The sequence below is a fragment of the Phytophthora sojae genome, assembly GCF_000149755.1.
Source record: "Phytophthora sojae unplaced genomic scaffold PHYSOscaffold_8, whole genome shotgun sequence".
In the NCBI taxonomy this organism is placed as follows: Eukaryota; Oomycota; class Peronosporomycetes; order Peronosporales; family Peronosporaceae; genus Phytophthora; species Phytophthora sojae.
In genome coordinates this window covers 311,389-332,273 of record NW_009258122.1, presented here as the reverse complement: position 1 = coordinate 332,273, position 20,885 = coordinate 311,389, and the positions used below count along the sequence as shown (strand labels likewise).

The 20,885-nt window shown below is 51.8% G+C and overlaps 9 protein-coding genes across 9 annotated transcripts; 2 read left to right on the top strand and 7 right to left on the bottom strand.

Moving 5' to 3' along the window:
- Positions 1–3,896: 3,896 nt before the first annotated feature.
- On the top strand, positions 3,897–4,370 carry PHYSODRAFT_395660 (hypothetical protein; the record flags this gene model as incomplete). The annotated part of the gene is made up of 1 exon (XM_009534892.1): positions 3,897–4,370. A coding segment is annotated over one exon (474 nt), but the record flags the coding sequence as incomplete, so codon positions are not given.
- A 77-nt stretch (positions 4,371–4,447) lies between these two features.
- Positions 4,448–4,972, bottom strand: PHYSODRAFT_519436 (hypothetical protein; the record flags this gene model as incomplete). Its single annotated transcript, XM_009534891.1, has 2 exons — positions 4,448–4,586; positions 4,854–4,972. Coding segments are annotated over 2 exons (258 nt in total), but the record flags the coding sequence as incomplete, so codon positions are not given.
- A 3,301-nt stretch (positions 4,973–8,273) lies between these two features.
- On the bottom strand, positions 8,274–11,012 carry PHYSODRAFT_287043 (hypothetical protein). The gene is made up of 7 exons (XM_009534890.1): positions 10,833–11,012; positions 10,019–10,740; positions 9,846–9,854; positions 9,562–9,632; positions 9,241–9,541; positions 8,513–9,133; positions 8,274–8,431 (listed from the first exon to the last, which is right to left on the bottom strand). The coding sequence occupies exons 3-6, from the start codon at positions 9,852–9,854 to the stop codon at positions 8,756–8,758; spliced, it is 759 nt and encodes a 252-aa protein (XP_009533185.1). The 5' UTR covers positions 10,019–10,740; positions 10,833–11,012; the 3' UTR covers positions 8,274–8,431; positions 8,513–8,755.
- A 235-nt stretch (positions 11,013–11,247) lies between these two features.
- Positions 11,248–12,712, top strand: PHYSODRAFT_337250 (hypothetical protein; the record flags this gene model as incomplete). Its single annotated transcript, XM_009534889.1, has 3 exons — positions 11,248–11,460; positions 11,502–12,451; positions 12,496–12,712. The coding sequence occupies 3 exons, from the start codon at positions 11,248–11,250 to the stop codon at positions 12,710–12,712; spliced, it is 1,380 nt and encodes a 459-aa protein (XP_009533184.1).
- Positions 12,713–12,892: 180 nt separating this feature from the next.
- PHYSODRAFT_337249 (hypothetical protein) lies at positions 12,893–13,741 on the bottom strand (the record flags this gene model as incomplete). Its single annotated transcript, XM_009534888.1, has 1 exon — positions 12,893–13,741. One exon carries the CDS (start codon positions 13,739–13,741, stop codon positions 12,893–12,895), a length of 849 nt encoding a protein of 282 aa, XP_009533183.1.
- Positions 13,742–15,083: 1,342 nt separating this feature from the next.
- PHYSODRAFT_337248 (hypothetical protein) lies at positions 15,084–15,491 on the bottom strand (the record flags this gene model as incomplete). Its single annotated transcript, XM_009534887.1, has 1 exon — positions 15,084–15,491. One exon carries the CDS (start codon positions 15,489–15,491, stop codon positions 15,084–15,086), a length of 408 nt encoding a protein of 135 aa, XP_009533182.1.
- Positions 15,492–16,509: 1,018 nt separating this feature from the next.
- On the bottom strand, positions 16,510–16,761 carry PHYSODRAFT_250516 (hypothetical protein; the record flags this gene model as incomplete). Its single annotated transcript, XM_009534886.1, has 1 exon — positions 16,510–16,761. A coding segment is annotated over one exon (252 nt), but the record flags the coding sequence as incomplete, so codon positions are not given.
- A 1,874-nt stretch (positions 16,762–18,635) lies between these two features.
- PHYSODRAFT_377019 (hypothetical protein) lies at positions 18,636–18,860 on the bottom strand (the record flags this gene model as incomplete). The annotated part of the gene is made up of 1 exon (XM_009534885.1): positions 18,636–18,860. A coding segment is annotated over one exon (225 nt), but the record flags the coding sequence as incomplete, so codon positions are not given.
- Positions 18,861–19,289: 429 nt separating this feature from the next.
- On the bottom strand, positions 19,290–19,745 carry PHYSODRAFT_519052 (hypothetical protein; the record flags this gene model as incomplete). The annotated part of the gene is made up of 1 exon (XM_009534884.1): positions 19,290–19,745. A coding segment is annotated over one exon (456 nt), but the record flags the coding sequence as incomplete, so codon positions are not given.
- Between the last annotated feature and the right edge of the window lie 1,140 nt (positions 19,746–20,885).

Sequence of the window (20,885 nt, the reverse complement as noted above, 5' to 3'; positions counted from 1 at the left end):
TAAAGGTGAGTCAACCAGTCCTATCCCAGCCTTCGCGAAGCCCTAGTTAAACTGAGGTCAACTTTTTATCGAACCGGAGATCGCCCCGTTTGTATCAGCAAACAAACGATTGCGTTAATCGTTGAAGTTTAAGGTAAGAGTTGACGACCGACGATTTATGCACATGGACCGTGGAACCCTTTTCAAGGGGTGGCTGAACTCCGGTTAAATGTGGTAACGGAGGCAAATGACAGTGGAGCCCGCCGTAAAAAACATATGAGAGGTCAGGCAGCTCCGTAAAAAGTCTCCGCTAACGTACGAAACAATGTACTAAAGAGTCGTTTGGATTAAGTTATTCATAGATAACCTAATTAAAGGTATTGGTCAGTACACTGATAGATCCTTGGCAAAACTGGCATGGAGCAGTGAAGTCTAAATCCAAAGGCTATACTATGCTACCGCTAACTATTACGAACCACTCATGCGGAAGCAAGAAGGCAGCACTAGAATTAGTTGGTATATTAGTTGCTGCAATCGTTGACTGAAGAAATCTATAAATCGCTTGCTACACACAGTTCTGCAGAACCGATTACGAAGATTGGCATGATACAGAAAGCGGTGACTAGGCCAGACGTGCCATATAGTGGAGACAATAGCCAGGATGTATGCTCTGTAGCTGTGAAGAAAACGTGGAGAATTCTCTTTTTGTCCTGCTATTTGGTATATTATTCTGACAACCTTGATAAACAGACGAAGTATTGTCATTTGCGCAGGGAGTAAGACGTCGTTGCTCTCCAAAATCGCATGCTATCTCCTGAGCAAGTTAAAGTAGCAATGTGCAATTCTAACACCAACTTTTGGTCTTGCATGCTCAACACAAACGCCAAATGCATAGCTAACACTAGCGTTTGTTAAATGTTTGTTACTGTATAGTGAATCTGGCGAACATGTATGTGGAGTGAGACGTGTAGTCGTTCATCTTGAAGCTCTTTTAAATCACTTGCAGTGAGTTCGTGTTATTGTGAAAAGCACTTACGAGTTGGGGGCACACTGCTGGTTTCGCTGTTTCAATGATCTTTAAATTAATGTAATGTAATAGCAAATGTGCATACCGGTGATTGTTGAATGTAATGTGACTGAATTTTTCGCCATGAGTTACAATTTTACTGATATATTGGCTTGCTGAATGCTCGAGCACGATTTAGCCTGGTACTGTGGGGGATATTTAGCGGTCCACCCGGAAATTTGTTGCAATCGATTCAGCGGTCAACGGTGGCAACGCCAAAGCCACTTATAATGATTCGGAAAGTGTTTATTTACTACTGTAGCATGGAAACCAGGACTAAGCAAAAGACTATACATTGATTTACGGTTGAAAGAGGTTGAAAGTTACGGCGGCACTACCAAATGCGGCACGAGATCCCTTGCTGTTACGTCAAGCCTCATTCCTGTCTTCATTTATGGCGGCGACGGATGACTAGGACATGCAAGTTCTAGTTGATCAGCATGTGTGCAACGTCGGGAACACGCGCGCTGTCTACCAGTGCTCGCTATGGCATCGGTCCCCGCGCTGCCTATACCGTTTTCCATATTAAACTCCAAGCCCGGTCATTTTAATAAAATCTGATGCAAACCCGGCACTTCGTGCATATATTTTTGAGACCAATTTGGTAAAAGTATGAGTGTGTATAGGATACTTGGGGGCGGTGCTGAGAAGCTAAGATACAACATTTTCCGAAGCAATGCCCCTCTAGCAACCGGGGCGAAAATTCGCCGTGAGGACGCTGCTATACTAGTTATTCTAGCGTTAGGTGGTGGGCTTGCGTGGAGGGCAGAGTGCCGGAGGCGGCGGTGGCGCCGAGGGACTCCGGCCGCAGGGAGGCAGCGGCAGGTAGCAGGCTCCAGGACGACGGTGAAGCCGCAGGACGACGGCGGAGCAGCAGGACGACGGGGCAGGAAGGACTGGGGAAGCGGTGGCAGGTCGGCGGAGCGGAGGCAGGTCGGTGGTGGCTGGACGGCGAGGCGGCGGCGGCAGGGAGGCAGCAGCAGGACGGCGACTGGTTGGTGGGGCGGTTGCGGGGCGGACGGCTGCCCGGAGAACCTTGATGGCTTGTCCGGCAGGGTGGCCGGCAGGCTGCCCGTTGGGTGAGCGCCTGCAAGCTGCGGTGCGCCCTCCCGGCAGCCCCCCGCGGCTCGCGGAAGCAGCCGCCACCACTGCCGCCGCCATGAAGACCCCGCGAATGCTAGTGCCTTACCTGGTAGGGCTGGCGGCATGCTGCTCGGCCCAAGAGCTGCGTGCCGCCCGCTGCATTGCTATTCGTTATATAATAAACGTATATTTAATAAAACTCCTCTACTGTTAATGTACATGCTTAGCGGCTTCCCTTACGCGCTCATTATACACACCATGCACGCTCTTAGTTACATGCTACATCACGACATCGAGATGGCCATTTTCAGTTTCAAATACTGCATATGTACCTCAATTATGGTACAGGTCCGATATGGATGAATATCGTGACGGTGCCGACATACAAGAACTTGACTTGGCCACTGTATGGCGGTCATGGCCCAATCAGATGTCCAATACGTTTTTTCAGCGAATAAGCATCAGGTAGATCCCTATTTAGGCCAATCAATATGGTTAGGGGTAGGTATATTTGCTGCCGACACTATGCCGACGTATAATGTCGGCAACGCGGTCGAAATATGTATTCATCCCATAGGAAATCTAAGTAATAAGGATATAATATACATATCTGTTCTGCTGCCGACAAGTTACTTAGCTTTTGTATTGCCTTTGACGAGCTGATTTGAGCCGTTTGCAATAGCGTTTCAACCATTATCACGAACTCAATCGAGTTTCCTGGGCACGCCTATCGACCTACCCATAACATGAACAAGCAGCACTCAGTGAGAGCTGCTCATTCAGGAGTGTCGCTCAGGCGGAGCTTGCTGCATACCGCACGAGCGGTGCGCGCCATCTTCCTAGCCTCCACCGCGGACCACTCGCCCGCCGTCGTGCAGCCTACCGCCGTCCTCCCAGACACCACCCACATCTTGGCAGGCGGAACTATGCAGCCCCCCTTTTTTTTCGCCGACGTCCTTCGGCTCGCCGCCCTCCTTGATGACGCCGCGCTCCTCCATCCCCGCTCCTCCCACCCGCCGTCCTTGCCTGCATCTTGGAATTGACATTTGAGTCAAATGATTTGACCAATAGATTAACCGCTTAACTAAATGCTTATTTCTACCAATCACGACGCTGTCGGCCACTGTCGGCCGCTGTCGGCACCGTCATGGTATGGTCGGATAAATGGGAAATATGCGTGTGATACGAGTTTAACAAGTACCTCCGACCCGATACGTCCGATAGCGTCGGATATCGGACTTTCCTAACCCTATCGAAATATATTGGCCGAAACTCTTCCGTGGCCTCCCTATGATTGGCGCAAATAAATACAAATGCTGTAATTGGCTGTTAATAGACATACAATAAATAAGTAAGGTCGGATAACTCGTCATATTCATCCATATACACTCCACGACAAAAAGATATGGATGAATATAGTAGTTTTTCCGACAGATAGCTTAGTAGGATTGTACAGAACAGGAAATATATGACGGCCTGACCAATCACACAGTCGCTATTCACTATTTTCATCCAATCAAATCACACAGGGATAGGGTTTTAGTTCCGACAGCTTCTGACAAATATTTGTCGGAAGCGAGACGCAAATATGTATATGCACATAGTGAAATACAGTCAAGTACGTACTTTTCAAATATGCTCATGATTACAACAACTAGGCAGAAACCTATTTTAGGCCCGGAGCTCTAGTCAGTGGAGACACTGGTGGTCCTCCGCACATACACACATAGGCACTTTGAAACGGCAGAAGCGCCAGACAAAGATCAGCATGAGTCTCTCTGCACTCATCCCTGCGAACACGCAAAAAGCGCGCACCACAGGGATTGGTGCTTTTGAGCGCATGCTAGAAGCAGAGAATGTGTCTATGAATGTCATTCAAGCCTGTGTGCGTGGTGACAGTTCTGGCAAGAGCTTTGCTGCCATTATGGACCGCTGTGGCTACTACCTCGCCACGTATGAAGGTAAGAAAGGTAAGTTGGCGTCTAACACAGCCATTTCATACTTTAGAAACGTTAAGCTTTGGTTTTTCGATGAGCATCCTCATCTTCGGGTTCCTACAGAGTTAAACCTGCTAAAGCAAGGCAAGACTTTGGAAAAACATTGCTTGAAACGGGACACTGGGGGATTTACTAACAAAGCTCCGCCTTGCACGAAGGCGGATTTAAGGTCACTAATTCGCTATGTCTACAGCACGGCGTCTGTCGCCACCGACTACGAAGATGCGGCGCTCGCGTGCCTCATGTGGCACTGTTTTGGGCGCTCCTCGGATCTCGGCTATATCAGCAAGCAGCACATCACAGTGTCAGCGGACAACGTTTTCTACGTACGCATGCTTCGTGTGAAAACTGCCGAAGAGCAAGGCCTCACCCTCGTACCTGACCGCGACGACTTCCTCACCTGCCCCCTGCAGACGCTGGCCGTTGCTCTGGTGATGCAGGAGGCGCCCTGTGTGTCGCTGCTGAGTCAGCTTCCCGCTCTCGCCACCACCGCTGGAACCTCGCTCGACGCAGGTGCGCCTCTGCTCGAGGTGCTGCGGATCAGCGTCGCGGATAGCAGCGACACCGCGGCGGCCTTGGAAGCGTCCCTGTCGCCACCCAACACCGCTTCCCTGCTCCCCACACCAAGTCCGCCCAGCTCCAACCCGTCGCAAGCCACCACCGCCTCCCTGCCAGCTCAGCTCACAGCTTCAAGTCCCGCGAGGAGCAGCCTCGGCCGCGGTGAGAACGGAGTCCAAGCGTATGTCAACCGCTTTTTGAAGCGGGTGGCTGAACCCGCCGGTGCCACCAGCAACCTGACCTCGCACTCCTTTCGCCGAGGAGGTGCCCCGCACGCCAACGGAGACGAGCGGCTAGCAGCGCAGTGGATCTTTGACCGCGGGCCATGGGATATGACCCGCACGAACAAAGGCTTTGCCTATGTCTTCAACACCCCCCCCCCCCCCCCGCGAAAACCGAAAAATCCCCCCAATGCTGAACGGCTGGAGCGCCCACCAAACCCCCGTCATTGCGGACGTTGCAGCGCTGGACCATGGGACGCAAGAACCCCTGGCGCGCTTGGAGGAACTGCTGTTCCGTTCCTGCATTGGACTGGCAGACGCAAAGCTAAACGTAAGTCGCAAGGTTATCGGAATGCTGACCGCGTACCTGATCAAGTATTTTCCGCAAGTGAAGGCGCTGGCGCCCGACACGCTGTTCGTTGCGCGTATCGAGGAATGCTTGGGAGCGGCTGATATCCCGGTCGCCGACATGCTGTCTTGGTCCATGGCAATCAATACGTCTGCTGCTTCGAGTCCTGAACAAGCACACGAAAAGTCGGAAGCAAAGAGCAACTGCTGTCATGCTGGGTGTCACCATTTGGCTGTCATTAGCGAGCTTATCGAGAGCAATCGGCTCATGTCTGCGCGCCTCCTCGCACTGGCGACGATCATCCTAAAGCAAGCGCCATCTGTGAAGCCTATTGAAGAAGCGTCAGAAGAGCAAGCGTCGTCAGAGCAAGCGTCGTCAGAGCAAGCGTCGTCAGAGCAAGCGCCACCCGCAAAGCGAAGAAAGAAAGCTGCTACGAACCTGTCCTCGCTGTGGTTCGAGTGGTACACGAGGCTGCCCCGTGTCTGGGACTCGAGTGACCGCCAGAAGAAGTCCGACTACCGCCTGGGCGTTGCGTACATGAAGCTCTTTCTTGACGGCGGATTCGTGCTGCGCGAGGATGCTGTCGACTTCAAAGATCTTGTCTTCGAAGTAGGAAAACGCGCGGAAGCAGCGGTCCTTAGGTTCTTGAGCGAGCAGGGATCCCGAGCAAAAGGAGCTGGCAGCGTGCTGCGCGAGATGCGCAAGCTTCATCGGTCTGGTGCCCTCGACAGTCGCATCGTGGCGTATCAAAGCCACCTCGCCCTGGAAAGGATCGTCGACCCAGCGCCGGCTGCAACCCAAAACATACTACAAGTCGTCGGACACGTGTAAGGCACAAAGTTCGGGGCAAATACATATATTCATGAACAAATACAAGACAGTTAGCTTACGAACGCGCAGATCAAGGCCATGACCATCCTGCCAACCATCGCCCAGAGACCGTCGGGCACTCAGCGCATCGCTCTCCATCCGCTCGTCGCCGCTTGCCCGGACCCAAACACTGCACACCTTGGAAGGCTCCCATCAATCGTGATTGGCGGCGGCGGGCTTCGATCCCGCTCCGCAGGGCAAGCCCTGCGCTCATCCATTGAGCTTCGTCGTCGAGGGTGGAGCCTCCGGCTTGGCTTGCGGTCTGGGGGGTTCGGCTTAAAAAATCTAGACTGAAGCCGCGGGGCCTCTGTCGGCGTTGCCTCCGAGAGCTTGACTGCGTGGCGCTTTTCTATTGGCTTAAATAAAACCTCATTGAGGTTTTTAAACGAGTGGCTCTGGAAGAGAGGGTCACTCTTGTGAAGTGTAAATATCACTGTTTAAAGACAATCAACCCAAATAGTGGACCCACCACAGGATCCTGGCTCTCATTAATGAGCTTGCCACCTCGAGAGTACATTGCTCCGAGTCGATTTTGCGCCTAGATGCAAATTGCCGTTTTTCTCGGCCCACAGGCCTCTAGAGGCGATTTCCTCGCGGCTGTGAGCACCGCATGAAAGCTGACAAGAATCGATCAAACGGCCCCCTAGACCTAATTTACCGTACATAATATCTAATTTCCGATTTTTCACTATTTCCGATTTTGCACTGGCTTTGACCAATTGCCTACTTGTCGGAATATGTAGGGAAGTCGGAACCGTCATGATATGGATGAATATAGTAGTTTTTCCGACAGATAGCTTAGTAGGATTGTACAGAACAGGAAATATATGACGGCCTGACCAATCACACAGTCGCTATTCACTATTTTCATCCAATCAAATCACACAGGGATAGGGTTTTAGTTCCGACAGCTTCTGACAAATATTTGTCGGAAGCGAGACGCAAATATGTATATGCACATAGTGAAATACAGTCAAGTACGTACTTTTCAAATATGCTCATGATTACAACAACTAGGCAGAAACCTATTTTAGGCCCGGAGCTCTAGTCAGTGGAGACACTGGTGGTCCTCCGCACATACACACATAGGCACTTTGAAACGGCAGAAGCGCCAGACAAAGATCAGCATGAGTCTCTCTGCACTCATCCCTGCGAACACGCAAAAAGCGCGCACCACAGGGATTGGTGCTTTTGAGCGCATGCTAGAAGCAGAGAATGTGTCTATGAATGTCATTCAAGCCTGTGTGCGTGGTGACAGTTCTGGCAAGAGCCTCACGGCGATACTCGCGACGTTAGACAAATATCTGATGGCATTATCGTGTACTAGAAGGTGTGTTTAGTGATCTGTAATAAACACATCGATCATCGCACAAAACTGAGCAAGTAGTAAGCAATTGAAATTTCGAGTGGTGGCTACCATGTATTATCTGATGATTTGCGAGGCACGTTCAGTTGCATCCTAGTTAGTGCCAATTTGTAGCTCTGTACGCTGCTATCTTTTGGATATACGATTGTCTTCTCCATTCTAAACTGTTGGTCGATGATATATGGCTCAGTACTAAGGTAGAGTGGAGAAATCATGGGTTCCTTTGTCGCCCCATACAAAGTCCAAGTCGTATCATTTGTAAGGGGTTTTGGTTTATATAGGATTTTGTATGGGGATTAGCTGTCCATAAGTTTTGTCACCTGGGCAGAACCAGTGATTTGTATGTGAGCTACCCGAAGAAGCGCAAAAGCGCGCGTGTTAGCAGCGTGCAGATCTTTATCAGCGTGTTCTGCAACTCGAGTCCAAACCGCACCTTAAAACGATAAAAAAGGACGAAGTTACAACCACTTTTGGTGGTGTCCATATCTTTTTGTCGTGGAGTGTATTAGGAAGTACGAGGTCTAGTTAAATCAATACAAACTGGGATGAAAAGTTCTGAAATTTGAAAATTTTGAAATGCGGGGCGCTTTTGGGTCAGTGCCAGAAAACACCAGAGACTCAAGAGCCCACGTGCTGCCGCTCCGGACGCGCCGCTGGAGAAGACGCTGGCAGTCGCCGCCATCATGGACGGCACACCCTCCGGTGCCTTGCTGTCCACGACCGTGCTGCTGCAGTAGGAGGGCGTGGTGCGCTCGAACTTTGGCCCTGACACTGACACCAGGGACTCGCTGGACTCGCCAACCGTGGCCTCCCTGGGCGAGCTGCTGGCCACCAAGACGCTGATGGCTGCAGGAGACAAAGGGCGTGGTGAAGACGACTTCCGTGGCCATTGTAGGCACGCTGGACACCGAAGGCGAGCTGCTGGAGACCAAGGACGTGCTGGACCCGAAGACCATGGCCCCCGTGGACGAGCTGCCGAAGACCAAGGGCGTGCAGGACCCGACGACCGTGGCCGAGCTGCTGGACCCGAAGACCATGGCCCCCGTGGACGAGCTACCGAAGACCAAGGGCACGGTCAAGCTGCTGTACATCAAGCGCGTGAAGCGCGGGACGCCCGTGGCCGAGCTGTGGTACATCGAGGGGACGGCCGAGTCGCCACTGCACATGAGTAGTTGGGTGTAATACGAGATGCATTATGACGGCTAATTGATATGCAATGTATTATCCGAGAACTCGATTTGTTTGCATTCCTCGCACGGCCTACGCCTACTTACCGCATGTGCGCTTGTTGTGTCCTTGCCGGTTACACTTGGTGCAGGTCATTTTTCGCTTCGCCCTGCCAACGCTCTGCGTCGTATCTCCACTGCTAGGATACCGTCGCTGCTTGTTGCGACCAGGATTCTGATTTAGTTTCGGGGGCAGATCGTCCTTGTTAACGGCTAGTAGATCGTCCTTGTTAACGGCTAGTTCTTCGTCCAGCACAAGTTCGATGGGGCCTTGCGCGTTAGATCCATGTAGCACCTGGAAGGAATCGAGTTTGAAGCAGTCATCTACTACGTCAAACATTTCGGATGAGCGGTTGACATGATGCAAAGCCACTATGTAGTGGCGACAAGGAATTCGTGTTGGTCGTAGTCGTTGCAACTGCAAGATCGAGCAGTAATATCAACTCGCCGTGTTCGCACAGGATAGCCACGGAGGTTCTCCACAAAAACCACGTCACCATCGGAAGGCCGGACTTTGTAGTAGACTGAAAGCTCTTGTTGCTTCTGAATTTTGGTGTGTAGTCTGTGGGTCAAGCTCACCTCCTTTTTTATCCACTCTGCGGCTAGTTGTTGGTGTTTGTACTCGCTATCCATAATTTGCTTCATAAAGAACGAGAAAAACCCAAAGGGCAACAGGAGGCGAGGTGCCAGGGCAGCCGCATTCTGCGATTCGACAAAGTTTGTTGTACGCCATCCGTACAGTCGGTTTGTCCTGAGAGCTGGGTACAAAACCCACTTGCTGGGGTCAATGCCTTCAATGTAGTCTGCAGTGTTGGGGTGTGTCAGTCTTAAACAGTCAGACGTGACTTGTATTCTTCAGGGCTAGAAGCTGCTTGCAGTCCGTAAAGTACCTTGGCCATATCAACGGGGCACTGACCCTTGAACATTTTGTTTATATTCTGTAGAATATGTCTGGTGCAGAAGCGAACGTTTTTGTATCCAAGAGTGTGGAACGCTGCAAGAATGCCAGTACCTCTGTCTGAAAAAATGGTTAACTTTCTAAGAGGGACACCACTTCGCTCACAACAACGCAGGAACCACACGCAATCATCTTCAGATTCTGACGCGCAAACGGCAATCCCCAACTGCACATTAGCCATCTTGCCATCTCTCCCCACCAACAACAACTGTGTGCTTTTGTATTTGCCATGCTTGATGAATGCCCCATCAACCCCAACGATATTTTGGCCATGGTCTTGATACTCATGAGCATACGGATGCCCCAAAAATGCACGTCGAAATCGGCCATCGCTATCCCATCCACGTAGACAGCAGAGAACGTAGGCGGTGAAATCCGTCCTCCACAGTCCCAAACAGATCGTCAAGAATCAACGCTTGCCACGGTAGGCCTCCTTCAAAGGTATGTTCGCGCCCGATAGGGCCTTCACCTGATCCACAATCGTGCGCCCCGACACATTAGGGTCCGATGCCACCAATGTACGAATCGATTCCATAGATCGCAGTTGCGATGCCGCAATTTTAGACCGGCCGCTGCACATGTTGTGTTCAAGGTTGCATTTGCTAATGTGATAACCCCGCTGAGAATTGGACTGTGCACGGCACGCAGCAACCTCAAAACGACAGAGGTCACCTCCTTTGCACTGGTAGCGAAGGTAGGCTCCTCCAGCAGCAGTTGGATCCAGACGCACAGATTTCCCTGTACTTGAGGCAAAAGACTTAATTGCCTTGGTACAAGCACGTTGAGAACCAAACCACTGGCCGACCGATATGAAGGATGTATCACCTGCACTGTTGACACCTTCAACACCTTCCATCGCCGGGAAAACAACCCGAGCTACCCTCAGACGGTTTCACCTTTTTTGCGTTTTGAAAACAATGGCAAAGCGACTTGAACACTGGACATTTCTAGAAATGGAATTGCTATATTTACCTACACGCACGGTTGTGCCCTCGATGTACCACAGCTCGGCCACGGGCGTCCCGCGCTTCACGCGCTTGATGTACAGCAGCTTGACCGTGCCCTTGGTCTTCGGTAGCTCGTCCACGGGGGCCATGGTCTTCGGGTCCAGCAGCTCGGCCACGGTCGTCGGGTCCTGCACGCCCTTGGTCTTCGGCAGCTCGTCCACGGGGGCCATGGTCTTCGGGTCCAGCACGTCCTTGGTCTCCAGCAGCTCGCCTTCGGTGTCCAGCGTGCCTACAATGGCCACGGAAGTCGTCTTCACCACGCCCTTTGTCTCCTGCAGCCATCAGCGTCTTGGTGGCCAGCAGCTCGCCCAGGGAGGCCACGGTTGGCGAACGTTGTCGAAGAAACGCGACAAAGTGAGCGGGTCGCTCGGCCAAGCAGAAATCAAGTGAGAGCCTTTCCGTGTGCCGACCTGCAAGAGCTACCTGCACGAGACCGCTATCGGTCTCCGGTAGGTCTCGACGTTGAGTTGGTATCGGTCACTCACTTTCCATTTGGCCAAGCAGTCGCCAACCAAGTCAAGTGAATCAAGCAAGCGAGCGAGCGAGCGAGCTAGTAGGAAGGCAAGCATGGCGGACAACTACACGGAAGCCACAACGCCCAAGGCCAACACCACGGCGTTCGACGAAGCCAACAAGGCCGCCGCACGTCTGATCAAGCCCAAGGCCATCCTGTACACGAGCGCGTTCCTGTCGTGGCTGCAGCCGTTCCAGAGCGGCTGGTCCACCTCGCAGACGAACCTCTCGCAGTACAACGACACGGACGAGTGCAATGCGCGCCCCGTGGCCGAGGGCACGTGCCTCATGTTCCCGGCCACTCGAAGCTGGAGTGGACGTTCGCTGTGAACGCGTGGATCTTCGGCGCCATGATCGACTCTCTGTGCTGCGGCCACTTCAGCGACCGCCTCGGCCGGAAGAAGACGCTGATGCTCAACTGCATCTTCATGTTTGTGGGCGGCGTGGTCGAAGCTTCCGTCTCCAACATCTGGGCGTTCGCCGCCGGCCGTCTGATCGCCGGTCTGTCGTCGGGCACTGCCACGGGCACCATCGGCGCGTACGTGAACGAGCTGTCTCCGCCGCCCATGCGCAACACGCTGGACCTGGGGCTGCAGATCTTCACCACCATCGGCATCTTGTTCCCCGCGATCTGCTTCTTCTTCGCCAACACGAGCTCTGGCTGGCGCTACCTGGCCGCGTTCCCGTGCATCCTGGCCGTGATCTACATGGTGCTGGCGCCGTCCATGTGCATTGAGAGTCGCGCGTGGCTGCTGACCAAGGGCCGCACGGAGGAGGCCAAGCAGGTCATCGCTCGTCTGTACGGCGAGGAGCACGTGCAGACGGCCATGTCGTGGCTGGAGGTAAACAAGAAGCCGGAGACCGCCGAGGAGGGTCTGGCTGCTCCCAAGCAGGAGTCCATGTTCGCGCCGCGCTACCGCATGCAGCTTCTGGGCGGCATCTTGCTGTCCTGCGCGCAGCAGCTGTCGGGCATCAACGCCGTGTTCTACTACTCGGGCAGCATCTTCTCGGACGCCGGCATCTCGGACTCGCGCGTGGGCACGCTCATCATCGACTTCATCAACATCTGGCCGGCCTTCTTCACGGGCGTGCTGGCCAACCGCTTTGGCGCCCGTAACATGATCCTGTGGGGTCTGGCCGGCATGTTTGTCATGTCGGTGCTCATGACGGTGGCGTTCATCGTGGACGTGTCTGCTCTGTCGATCGTGTTCACTGCGCTGTACGTGATCGCGTTCGGCGTGACGCTGGGTCCCCTGGTGTGGGTGATGACGGCCGATTCTTCCCGGACTCGATCCGCGCCAGCGCGTCGTCGCTGTGTATTGGCATGAACTGGTTGTGCAACCTCATCGTGGGCGTGGCGTACCCGTACATTTCGGACGCGCTCGACGACTACGCGTACGTTCCGTTCGTGGTGTTGCTGGCGATCTTCTTCCTGCTGGCGCTGAAGTTGGTGCCGGAGACGTCGGGCAAGTCGGCCGAGGAGATCCTGGCCGAGTACGACTCGCGTCGCGAAAAGTAAGCTGGGTAGCCGGATTTTTAGGTCAATCCTACATTTTGGTCACGTGTCAAATCCTTACTTTGGTCACGTGACCTAAGGGAATGAGGTCACATGTAATTCACAAACGATCTAGAAGCAAAGTAAATGTATTATATCGATTCTGCTGCAACGCCATCCTGAACGATAGCGACTTCCGCACCATTATACAATTGCTGATGCATCGCCGTCGTAGTCAAATGAGTTATCTGGACTGTAGTCTACCGTATCGTGATCCATCTCAGCAACGTCGTACTCTGAACCCGGCGCGCTTGAGCAGGATGCAGGGTCATCCGTGGCGATGGTAGGCTGCTCGTCTTCGTCTTCGCTTTCCTCCGAATCCACGATGTCGCCGACCTCAGGCAACTGCGGCGCACGCGGTAGCTGGAAACGTTTCCGTTGAGGTGGCCTGGCGAGTCCGGACTGGATAGCAACACGCTGCGCCACATATTCGCGAGAAATACCTTCTAGCGTGTCGACGAAGCTGCTCATGGCAGGGTGTGGAGCTTTGATCTTCCCGTTCAGATGCCGGTGGAAGCGCTCGAGAGGGTTGTTCGTTCTACTAACAATGTCACGACGCATGCCGAACACGTTCCAATACGTTGGCGGAAACATTTCTAGCCAAGTCCGTCGGAAGTAATCCCAAAACTTACGCCACTTTCTGCGAGAGTAGGTCACATGCTTCGCCTCACAAACTTTTTTAATCTTGGCCTTGACCCACGCAATCCCTTGAACTTCGATTTTACTTGGGTCGATCACCGTCAAAATGTCAAAGACATTTGGGGCCATTGCTAGCTTGGCTTCGTCTCTTGGTATCTGGTACTCCTTCAGCTTTCGGCGACACGCTTGTTTAAAATGAAACAAACATCCGATGATACGGATGTCGGGGAAGTATGCTCGTATTGCGCCGATGAGAGCGGCCTCGAAATCACACACGACTTCCTTAGGAGTCAACTTCCGACCGACACAGTCCTCGATACAGCGCAACAGCTTGATATAATGCTCCTTCTGCATGGAGGTGGCTACCGTGAAGATTGCAGGGATGTAAAGATCGGTAGATGGATCGTGGACCATAATTGTCACGCACTGTTTGTATCCAGCAGGAGCACACCCAAACGTGCCGTCAAGGAACCACAACAGGCTCTCGAAGCGCAGCAGATTGCGCCCATGCCAAAATTCGACCAAAACCAAGTCGTTTTACGCCTTCATATCATCGTGCCACGAGTACTGGAACTGAAAAAATCCCTGCATGGATCCTCTCAGGAGGGAGCTCAACAGATCGATTGCGGTTGCCACCGGTTTCTTTTCCTCGAGCATACCTCACTCGATTTTCAACCGCGTTCTTGGATACCCCACGGACCGGAGGCCCCGACTGCATGTAGAATTTCTCCATAACGTGCAGCCAGATATCCCGTTGGGTCATATTCGTTTCAACAGCGAGCTGGTCGACCTCCTCTAGTACAGCCTCGCTCACATCTTCACAGGGGCTCCCATCAGCTTGAGCGGTCCTGCTTTGAAGTGCAGCACCCGATCGACAGGTGAAACAATTGGCGGGAACCTGGGTACCCATCGGGACCCCGGTTCCCCTAAAACTACCGGTACACATGTATATTGAAGTGTTGGTCTATGACCTACATAGAACGCAGCTAAAGCTCAGTAGGGGAACGATATGTTAATTCACCTTCGCCCTCGTCCTGTGTCTCTCCACGAAAATCCAGACGCTTGCCTTGTGCAGCGGTACAGTGCTTCCCGGTCTCATCGCTATCCTCCTGCTCATGAAAGATAAACTTGGACATGGTAAGGTATGTTATTTGGATCTATTCAGTACCGGTGGCATATTTTGAGGGCAGTCCTTCATCGACAGCACTTAGAGCATCTCCAGCGGTGGGTCTTATCCTAAGTCGTAACAGGGTCTTTGAGACCACAATTTTACAGTTGAGACCCGCGCAGACGGACTTACTTCCAGCGGTGAGTTCTAAAGCGAGTCTTATAAGTCCATTCCCGCATGTGAAAATTGCATTCAGTCTTGGTGCAATCTTTTAAATACGGCGACTCTTCAGTTTTGTATGATGGCATTAAGATTGTGGTCTTATTTTAAGACTCGAAAGCCAATCTATAGGTCCCGGTGGAGCTAAAACCTGCAATAGGACCTTCTGGTGGAAGCCTTAAGTCTCGGCCAAGTCTTAACAGCGTTACTTTTAGGATAAAACCGTGTTTGAGACCAACCGCTGGAGATGCTCTTAGGTATGAGGGTTTAACTTGCCCCGAGGGTACCAATATGGAGACCAAAAATAAAATAAATAATTCGCGATTTGGTCGGTATCATTTGCGGGAACCCGGGTTCCCGCCAATTGTTTCAGGTGTGGGGGACGAGTTCACTGAAGTCGAACGATGCCGTGGCAGCCATGTACACAAATCGCGCCTTGCATTTCTGTCGATACGAGCTACAACGATACGAGATCTTGACGCTCGTAATGTTCGCCTGAGCGTACGAGAAACCCTGGTAGTACACCTTCGTATGTCCATCTCGCTTGTTTGACGTCGCCCGGATCCGTCCCACCGTCGCGTTAGTACAACCCGTTGGGGCACCATTAGCTCCTCCAGCTTCTTCCCGCAGGTGGCCGCCGTCCGCCGGTTGTGATAACAGCATCTCGGGCACTGTGGAGCCCGAGGGATCGAGTAGCATCGTCGTTGACGTCCGCGACCTTGCCATGTCGTCCAGGCAAGGCGCCTCTACAGATGCATACGAAGCCTGCGCACGCATGCTAGTCGTATCCGCTGTAGCATCGAGGAGATCTAACGACGCTTGCGTCGGACGCAAATCGGCCCCCACAACACCGTTGTCGGACAGTTCATGGACGTCGGGGACTTGCTGGCTCGGACGTCGCGAACGGATACTCCGCCGAGTCAGCGGAGAGAAACGAGGACGTGATTGCCGATTCGAGCGGCGAGAGGATGGGTTGATCGTCGGTGGAGAAGTCGTTTTGTTCCTACAGCGTGTCATCGTGTAGAGCGAGCTCGCAGAGACGGAAGAAGCTGACGGAAGTGCCGTGTGCTGGTTGAGGAAGCTTGGTTTATGATTCCTGAAGAGGCGGCTAGCGATGTGGCCTTTGTCCGTTTTGAAAAGCGCAAATAGCTTTAGGTTGGTTTTGAAACTGCTTCCGTGGATGCATCTCCCTACCATTCCCATGCGCGTGTGCGCGCATCTGACCTTCTCTATCATAAGTATCTCGTGGGGGTGTGACCTGGTAAGTTTGGTCATGTGACCTAGCGTCCTGATGTGTGACCTATTTGGCCATCATACCCGTGACCAACTGTTAGGATTGACCTGTTTTCCCCTCTTCGGTAAGCTGCATGTACAACGAGTCTTCGTGTGGATTGTTTACGTGCTACTAGTACTAGAAAGTAGTAGTATTGGAAATATACTATTTGCTAGTGTTTTGAACGATACAGGAAGTACTAGTATGTAGTACTACGTAGTAGTGTAGTAGCAGTTCGGTGTGTTTACAATACTAATAGCATCATAAAGAAATGATGTGTGCTACTACCGTATTACTACTAGTAAATGTAACAGGAATAAACACGCGTTTCTCACCTACCGTACTGCACCTCACAAAGCGTCCAAATGACATTTCAGTCGTCTAGAACTTGTAGCGAGACTTGAGATGCTCCAGGACACGACGCAGCATCCAGTCATCACTGTCCGTGACAGTTGGGGAACTCCCGGCCATCATGATGCAGTTGGGCCATTTTGAAATTTTTTATTTGGCGTTGGGCTTGTCGGTAGCCTCATAGAAGTCAGGAAGCCCGAAGCCGTGACCGATCTCGTGGGCGACAATTGTGAGTTGGTCCTCGTCGAGCATCGCCAACATGTTCTCGAGGTTTACCTCCTGGCCCCAGTCGAATCCGAATCCACCTGCCAGTCCCTGTTTGGGCCACAGTGAAAGATCAATCGGCTCACCCTTGCACCCGCTAGTATCAGTCCACGCGTTGATGCCAACATCGTAGAAGCGGTAGCACTTTTGGTCGCACTGCCGTACGCCATCCTTGTCGAGTCCCCCCTCCCCACCGTGATCGTGTGGAGTGAGCCGTCTTCCTAAAAAGAATGATACTTACAGGGCTGTGTTTCAGTTTAAAAAACTACTAGTGCAGGCCTTACATGCGGCGGGACTAGTAGAAATAATATTACTACTATACTCTTTTACATATCACTTTAGAGTAGTACATGTAGCAAAACAACACAATAAAGCTAATTCATGATGATGTCGTACTCTACTACTGTAGAGTTGTTGTCCTGGGTTGTATTTTAGTGTCCTTGTGTACAGTACACTCCACGACAAAAAGATATGGACACCACCAAAAGTGGTTGTAACTTCGTCCTTTTTTATCGTTTTAAGGTGCGGTTTGGACTCGAGTTGCAGAACACGCTGATAAAGATCTGCACGCTGCTAACACGCGCGCTTTTGCGCTTCTTCAGGTAGCTCACATACAAATCACTGGTTCTGCCCAGGTGACAAAACTTATGGACAGCTAATTCCCATACAAAATCCTATATAAACCAAAACCCCTTACAAATGATACGACTTGGACTTTGTATGGGGCGACAAAGGAACCCATGATTTCTCCACTCTACCTTAGTACTGAGCCATATATCATCGACCAACAGTTTAGAATGGAGAAGACAATCGTATATCCAAAAGATAGCAGCGTACAGAGCTACAAATTGGCACTAACTAGGATGCAACTGAACGTGCCTCGCAAATCATCAGATAATACATGGTAGCCACCACTCGAAATTTCAATTGCTTACTACTTGCTCAGTTTTGTGCGATGATCGATGTGTTTATTACAGATCACTAAACACACCTTCTAGTACACGATAATGCCATCAGATATTTGTCTAACGTCGCGAGTATCGCCGTGAGGCTCTTGCCAGAACTGTCACCACGCACACAGGCTTGAATGACATTCATAGACACATTCTCTGCTTCTAGCATGCGCTCAAAAGCACCAATCCCTGTGGTGCGCGCTTTTTGCGTGTTCGCAGGGATGAGTGCAGAGAGACTCATGCTGATCTTTGTCTGGCGCTTCTGCCGTTTCAAAGTGCCTATGTGTGTATGTGCGGAGGACCACCAGTGTCTCCACTGACTAGAGCTCCGGGCCTAAAATAGGTTTCTGCCTAGTTGTTGTAATCATGAGCATATTTGAAAAGTACGTACTTGACTGTATTTCACTATGTGCATATACATATTTGCGTCTCGCTTCCGACAAATATTTGTCAGAAGCTGTCGGAACTAAAACCCTATCCCTGTGTGATTTGATTGGATGAAAATAGTGAATAGCGACTGTGTGATTGGTCAGGCCGTCATATATTTCCTGTTCTGTACAATCCTACTAAGCTATCTGTCGGAAAAACTACTATATTCATCCATATCATGACGGTTCCGACTTCCCTACATATTCCGACAAGTAGGCAATTGGTCAAAGCCAGTGCAAAATCGGAAATAGTGTACGCTGCTATCTTTTGGATATACGATTGTCTTCTCCATTCTAAACTGTTGGTCGATGATATATGGCTCAGTACTAAGGTAGAGTGGAGAAATCATGGGTTCCTTTGTCGCCCCATACAAAGTCCAAGTCGTATCATTTGTAAGGGGTTTTGGTTTATATAGGATTTTGTATGGGAATTAGCTGTCCATAAGTTCTGTCACCTGGGCAGAACCAGTGATTTGTATGTGAGCTACCCGAAGAAGCGCAAAAGCGCGCGTGTTAGCAGCGTGCAGATCTTTATCAGCGTGTTCTGCAACTCGAGTCCAAACCGCACCTTAAAACGATAAAAAATGACGAAGTTACAGCCACTTTTGGTGGTGTCCATATCTTTTTGTCGTGGAGTGTACCAGTAACTAGCCCCTTGGAAAATGTGACTCTTTGCAGGTTTCTCCGCGAAGTACCACGTGCGCCACATACACTCGTCTAGGTAGCCAGCTACCACTGTTTTCCGCATACCACGAGCAGCTTTGATGCGCTGCTTGATCTTCACCTCCCAGACGCCCTCGATGCGGTTCGTATGGGCGCCAGTCGTGGGGTCCTTGAAGTGTTTCGTGTGGTTTACCCACAGGTGTTGGTACCGCATCCCACGCAGGTGCCTGTTGTTGGTAAGGGTGTATAACATTCCTTTGTTGCGCCCTCTCTGGACTTGGGTCACGTACGCCTTAAACATATCGGAGACAATCAAAGTACTGATAAACATGCATAAAGCGTTAGATATCTTGTCAAATCATACACAGTTATACAGTCATTACCCAGGTTTGATGTGAGCTTTAATCAAAGCAGACAGAGTCGGCTTCGTCCGGTCGTTTTAAACGACACGAGCGAACCACTTTTTAGTGGTTCGGTCGACTCCGCCGAAGACCCAGAAGTCTGGGTGGCGGGTACCACGTCGGTACTTTTGCTTCTTCTTCAGGGACGTTTCGTCGATCTCGACCACGTGCCCAACCCCTCCGATCTAGCAGTTTAACATCATTGTTCAACCCGTTAAAAAACTACAACCCAACACTGCTAACTAAATAATATTTAGCAACAGAATAATGTACGATTTTACCGTCAGCAACGTCCGCTTCATCTCGGCGGTGCAGATGTCCTGGGCATAGACATACCACTGCCCTGCCGTTGTCGGCGACACCTCGGCCTGCTGTGCTGCCGTTGTGACTGGGTGTAGGAACGCCCAGAACAACAGCAGCTTGATCAGCTTCGAGAGGGGAGCTGATAGCCGGGCAAAGAAAAAGGAGGCCCGCACGCTTCTCTCCAGACGGCACCCCGTGCGGGAGCAGCGCCAGCGCGTCCGCTTCACAGCGACGTACAACGTCATGCTATTGGTGCAGGTAGGACACAGAGGCGCGCTTGCCCGAAGCCCCACGCGCTGCGCCCACTCCAGCGCGCCCTTCTCCGTCGCGCACGCGCTCAGCACAGAGTTGAAGGTGAAGAGCGCGTTGGAGGAAACATCATACTGGTGGGGGATGGGTGTGGCGAGGGGGCTGCGACCCGGGCGGGCGGTCTACGTGGTGCGGGAAGTGCGGGGGGCCATGGTGCCGTGCTGGATGCGGGGTGATTCTGGTTGTGTGGCACTGACTCATGGTTGCCAGAAGTTCGAAAGTATGATTTAGTTCTAATCTTTCTGAAATGTGAAAATTTTGAAATGCGGGGCGCCTTTGGGTCAGTGCCTGTTTTCTGCAGTGAAGGCTACCTCTACGATTCTATAGGCTGGTCTTGGGAATAAGTTTTCCCACAACTCCGTGTTTGGTCGCAAAAGGTTGAAAATGTCAAAAGTTTCCCCAGCACTCCGTATTTTGGGAATTACCCGCGAGGAGCACGATCGCGTACTCTCGCCCGCCTGGCTCAACCTTGCCATGCCTGAAGTGTTTTGCAGTGGTACAACCGCTAAATAAAAGCAATGCGCGTCGTGGAGGCATGGACTGCTGGCTATCGAAGCAAACGATAGAACAAGTATGCGTTAGAAAATTTGAGTGTCGAAGGACTTTCATAAATTATGTGGAGCATAAGCGGTGTATAGAAGGGCGAACTTCAGAGAATTTCGCTTCAAAAAGCATCATCAAGATGATTCGTCCCTCGTGCATCGACGCTTGAAGTAGGCAGAGAGAGCGGTCGCTTGATGGTCGCCAAGAGCGCGCCATCGCCAAGGCCCCAGCTCTTTTGCTGCTGAAGGTGCCTGCCTCGGGGCCCACCAATAGTATCAGCACCAGCGCAGCGCCTCGACGGCCTCCCGAAGACATGGGCGGGCGACACCTCTCTCGGCGTCGAATTCGCCGCGCGAATCGTCGTGCCAGCTGGTACCTCTTTCGCGACGAGATCCAACACCGAGATCTCATTAATGTTGTTGTACCGGCTCATGTCGTTTTCAGCGCTGTGGAGGACACCTTACGTCTCCTGCACTGCCAGCTTCGTGCGGTTCGCCCGGTGCCCTTTCAATGCTGAAGCTGCTGATGCCCTCAGTCGTCGTGATAACAAGTCACTGTCAAGTCGCCGCTGGCGCACGAACTTAATTTGTCAGCTCAATTTGATAGATCGCCATTGAGACAGTGGTACTTGCCCACCTTGTCGAAGAAACGCGACAAAGTGAGCGGGTCGCTCGGCCAAGCAG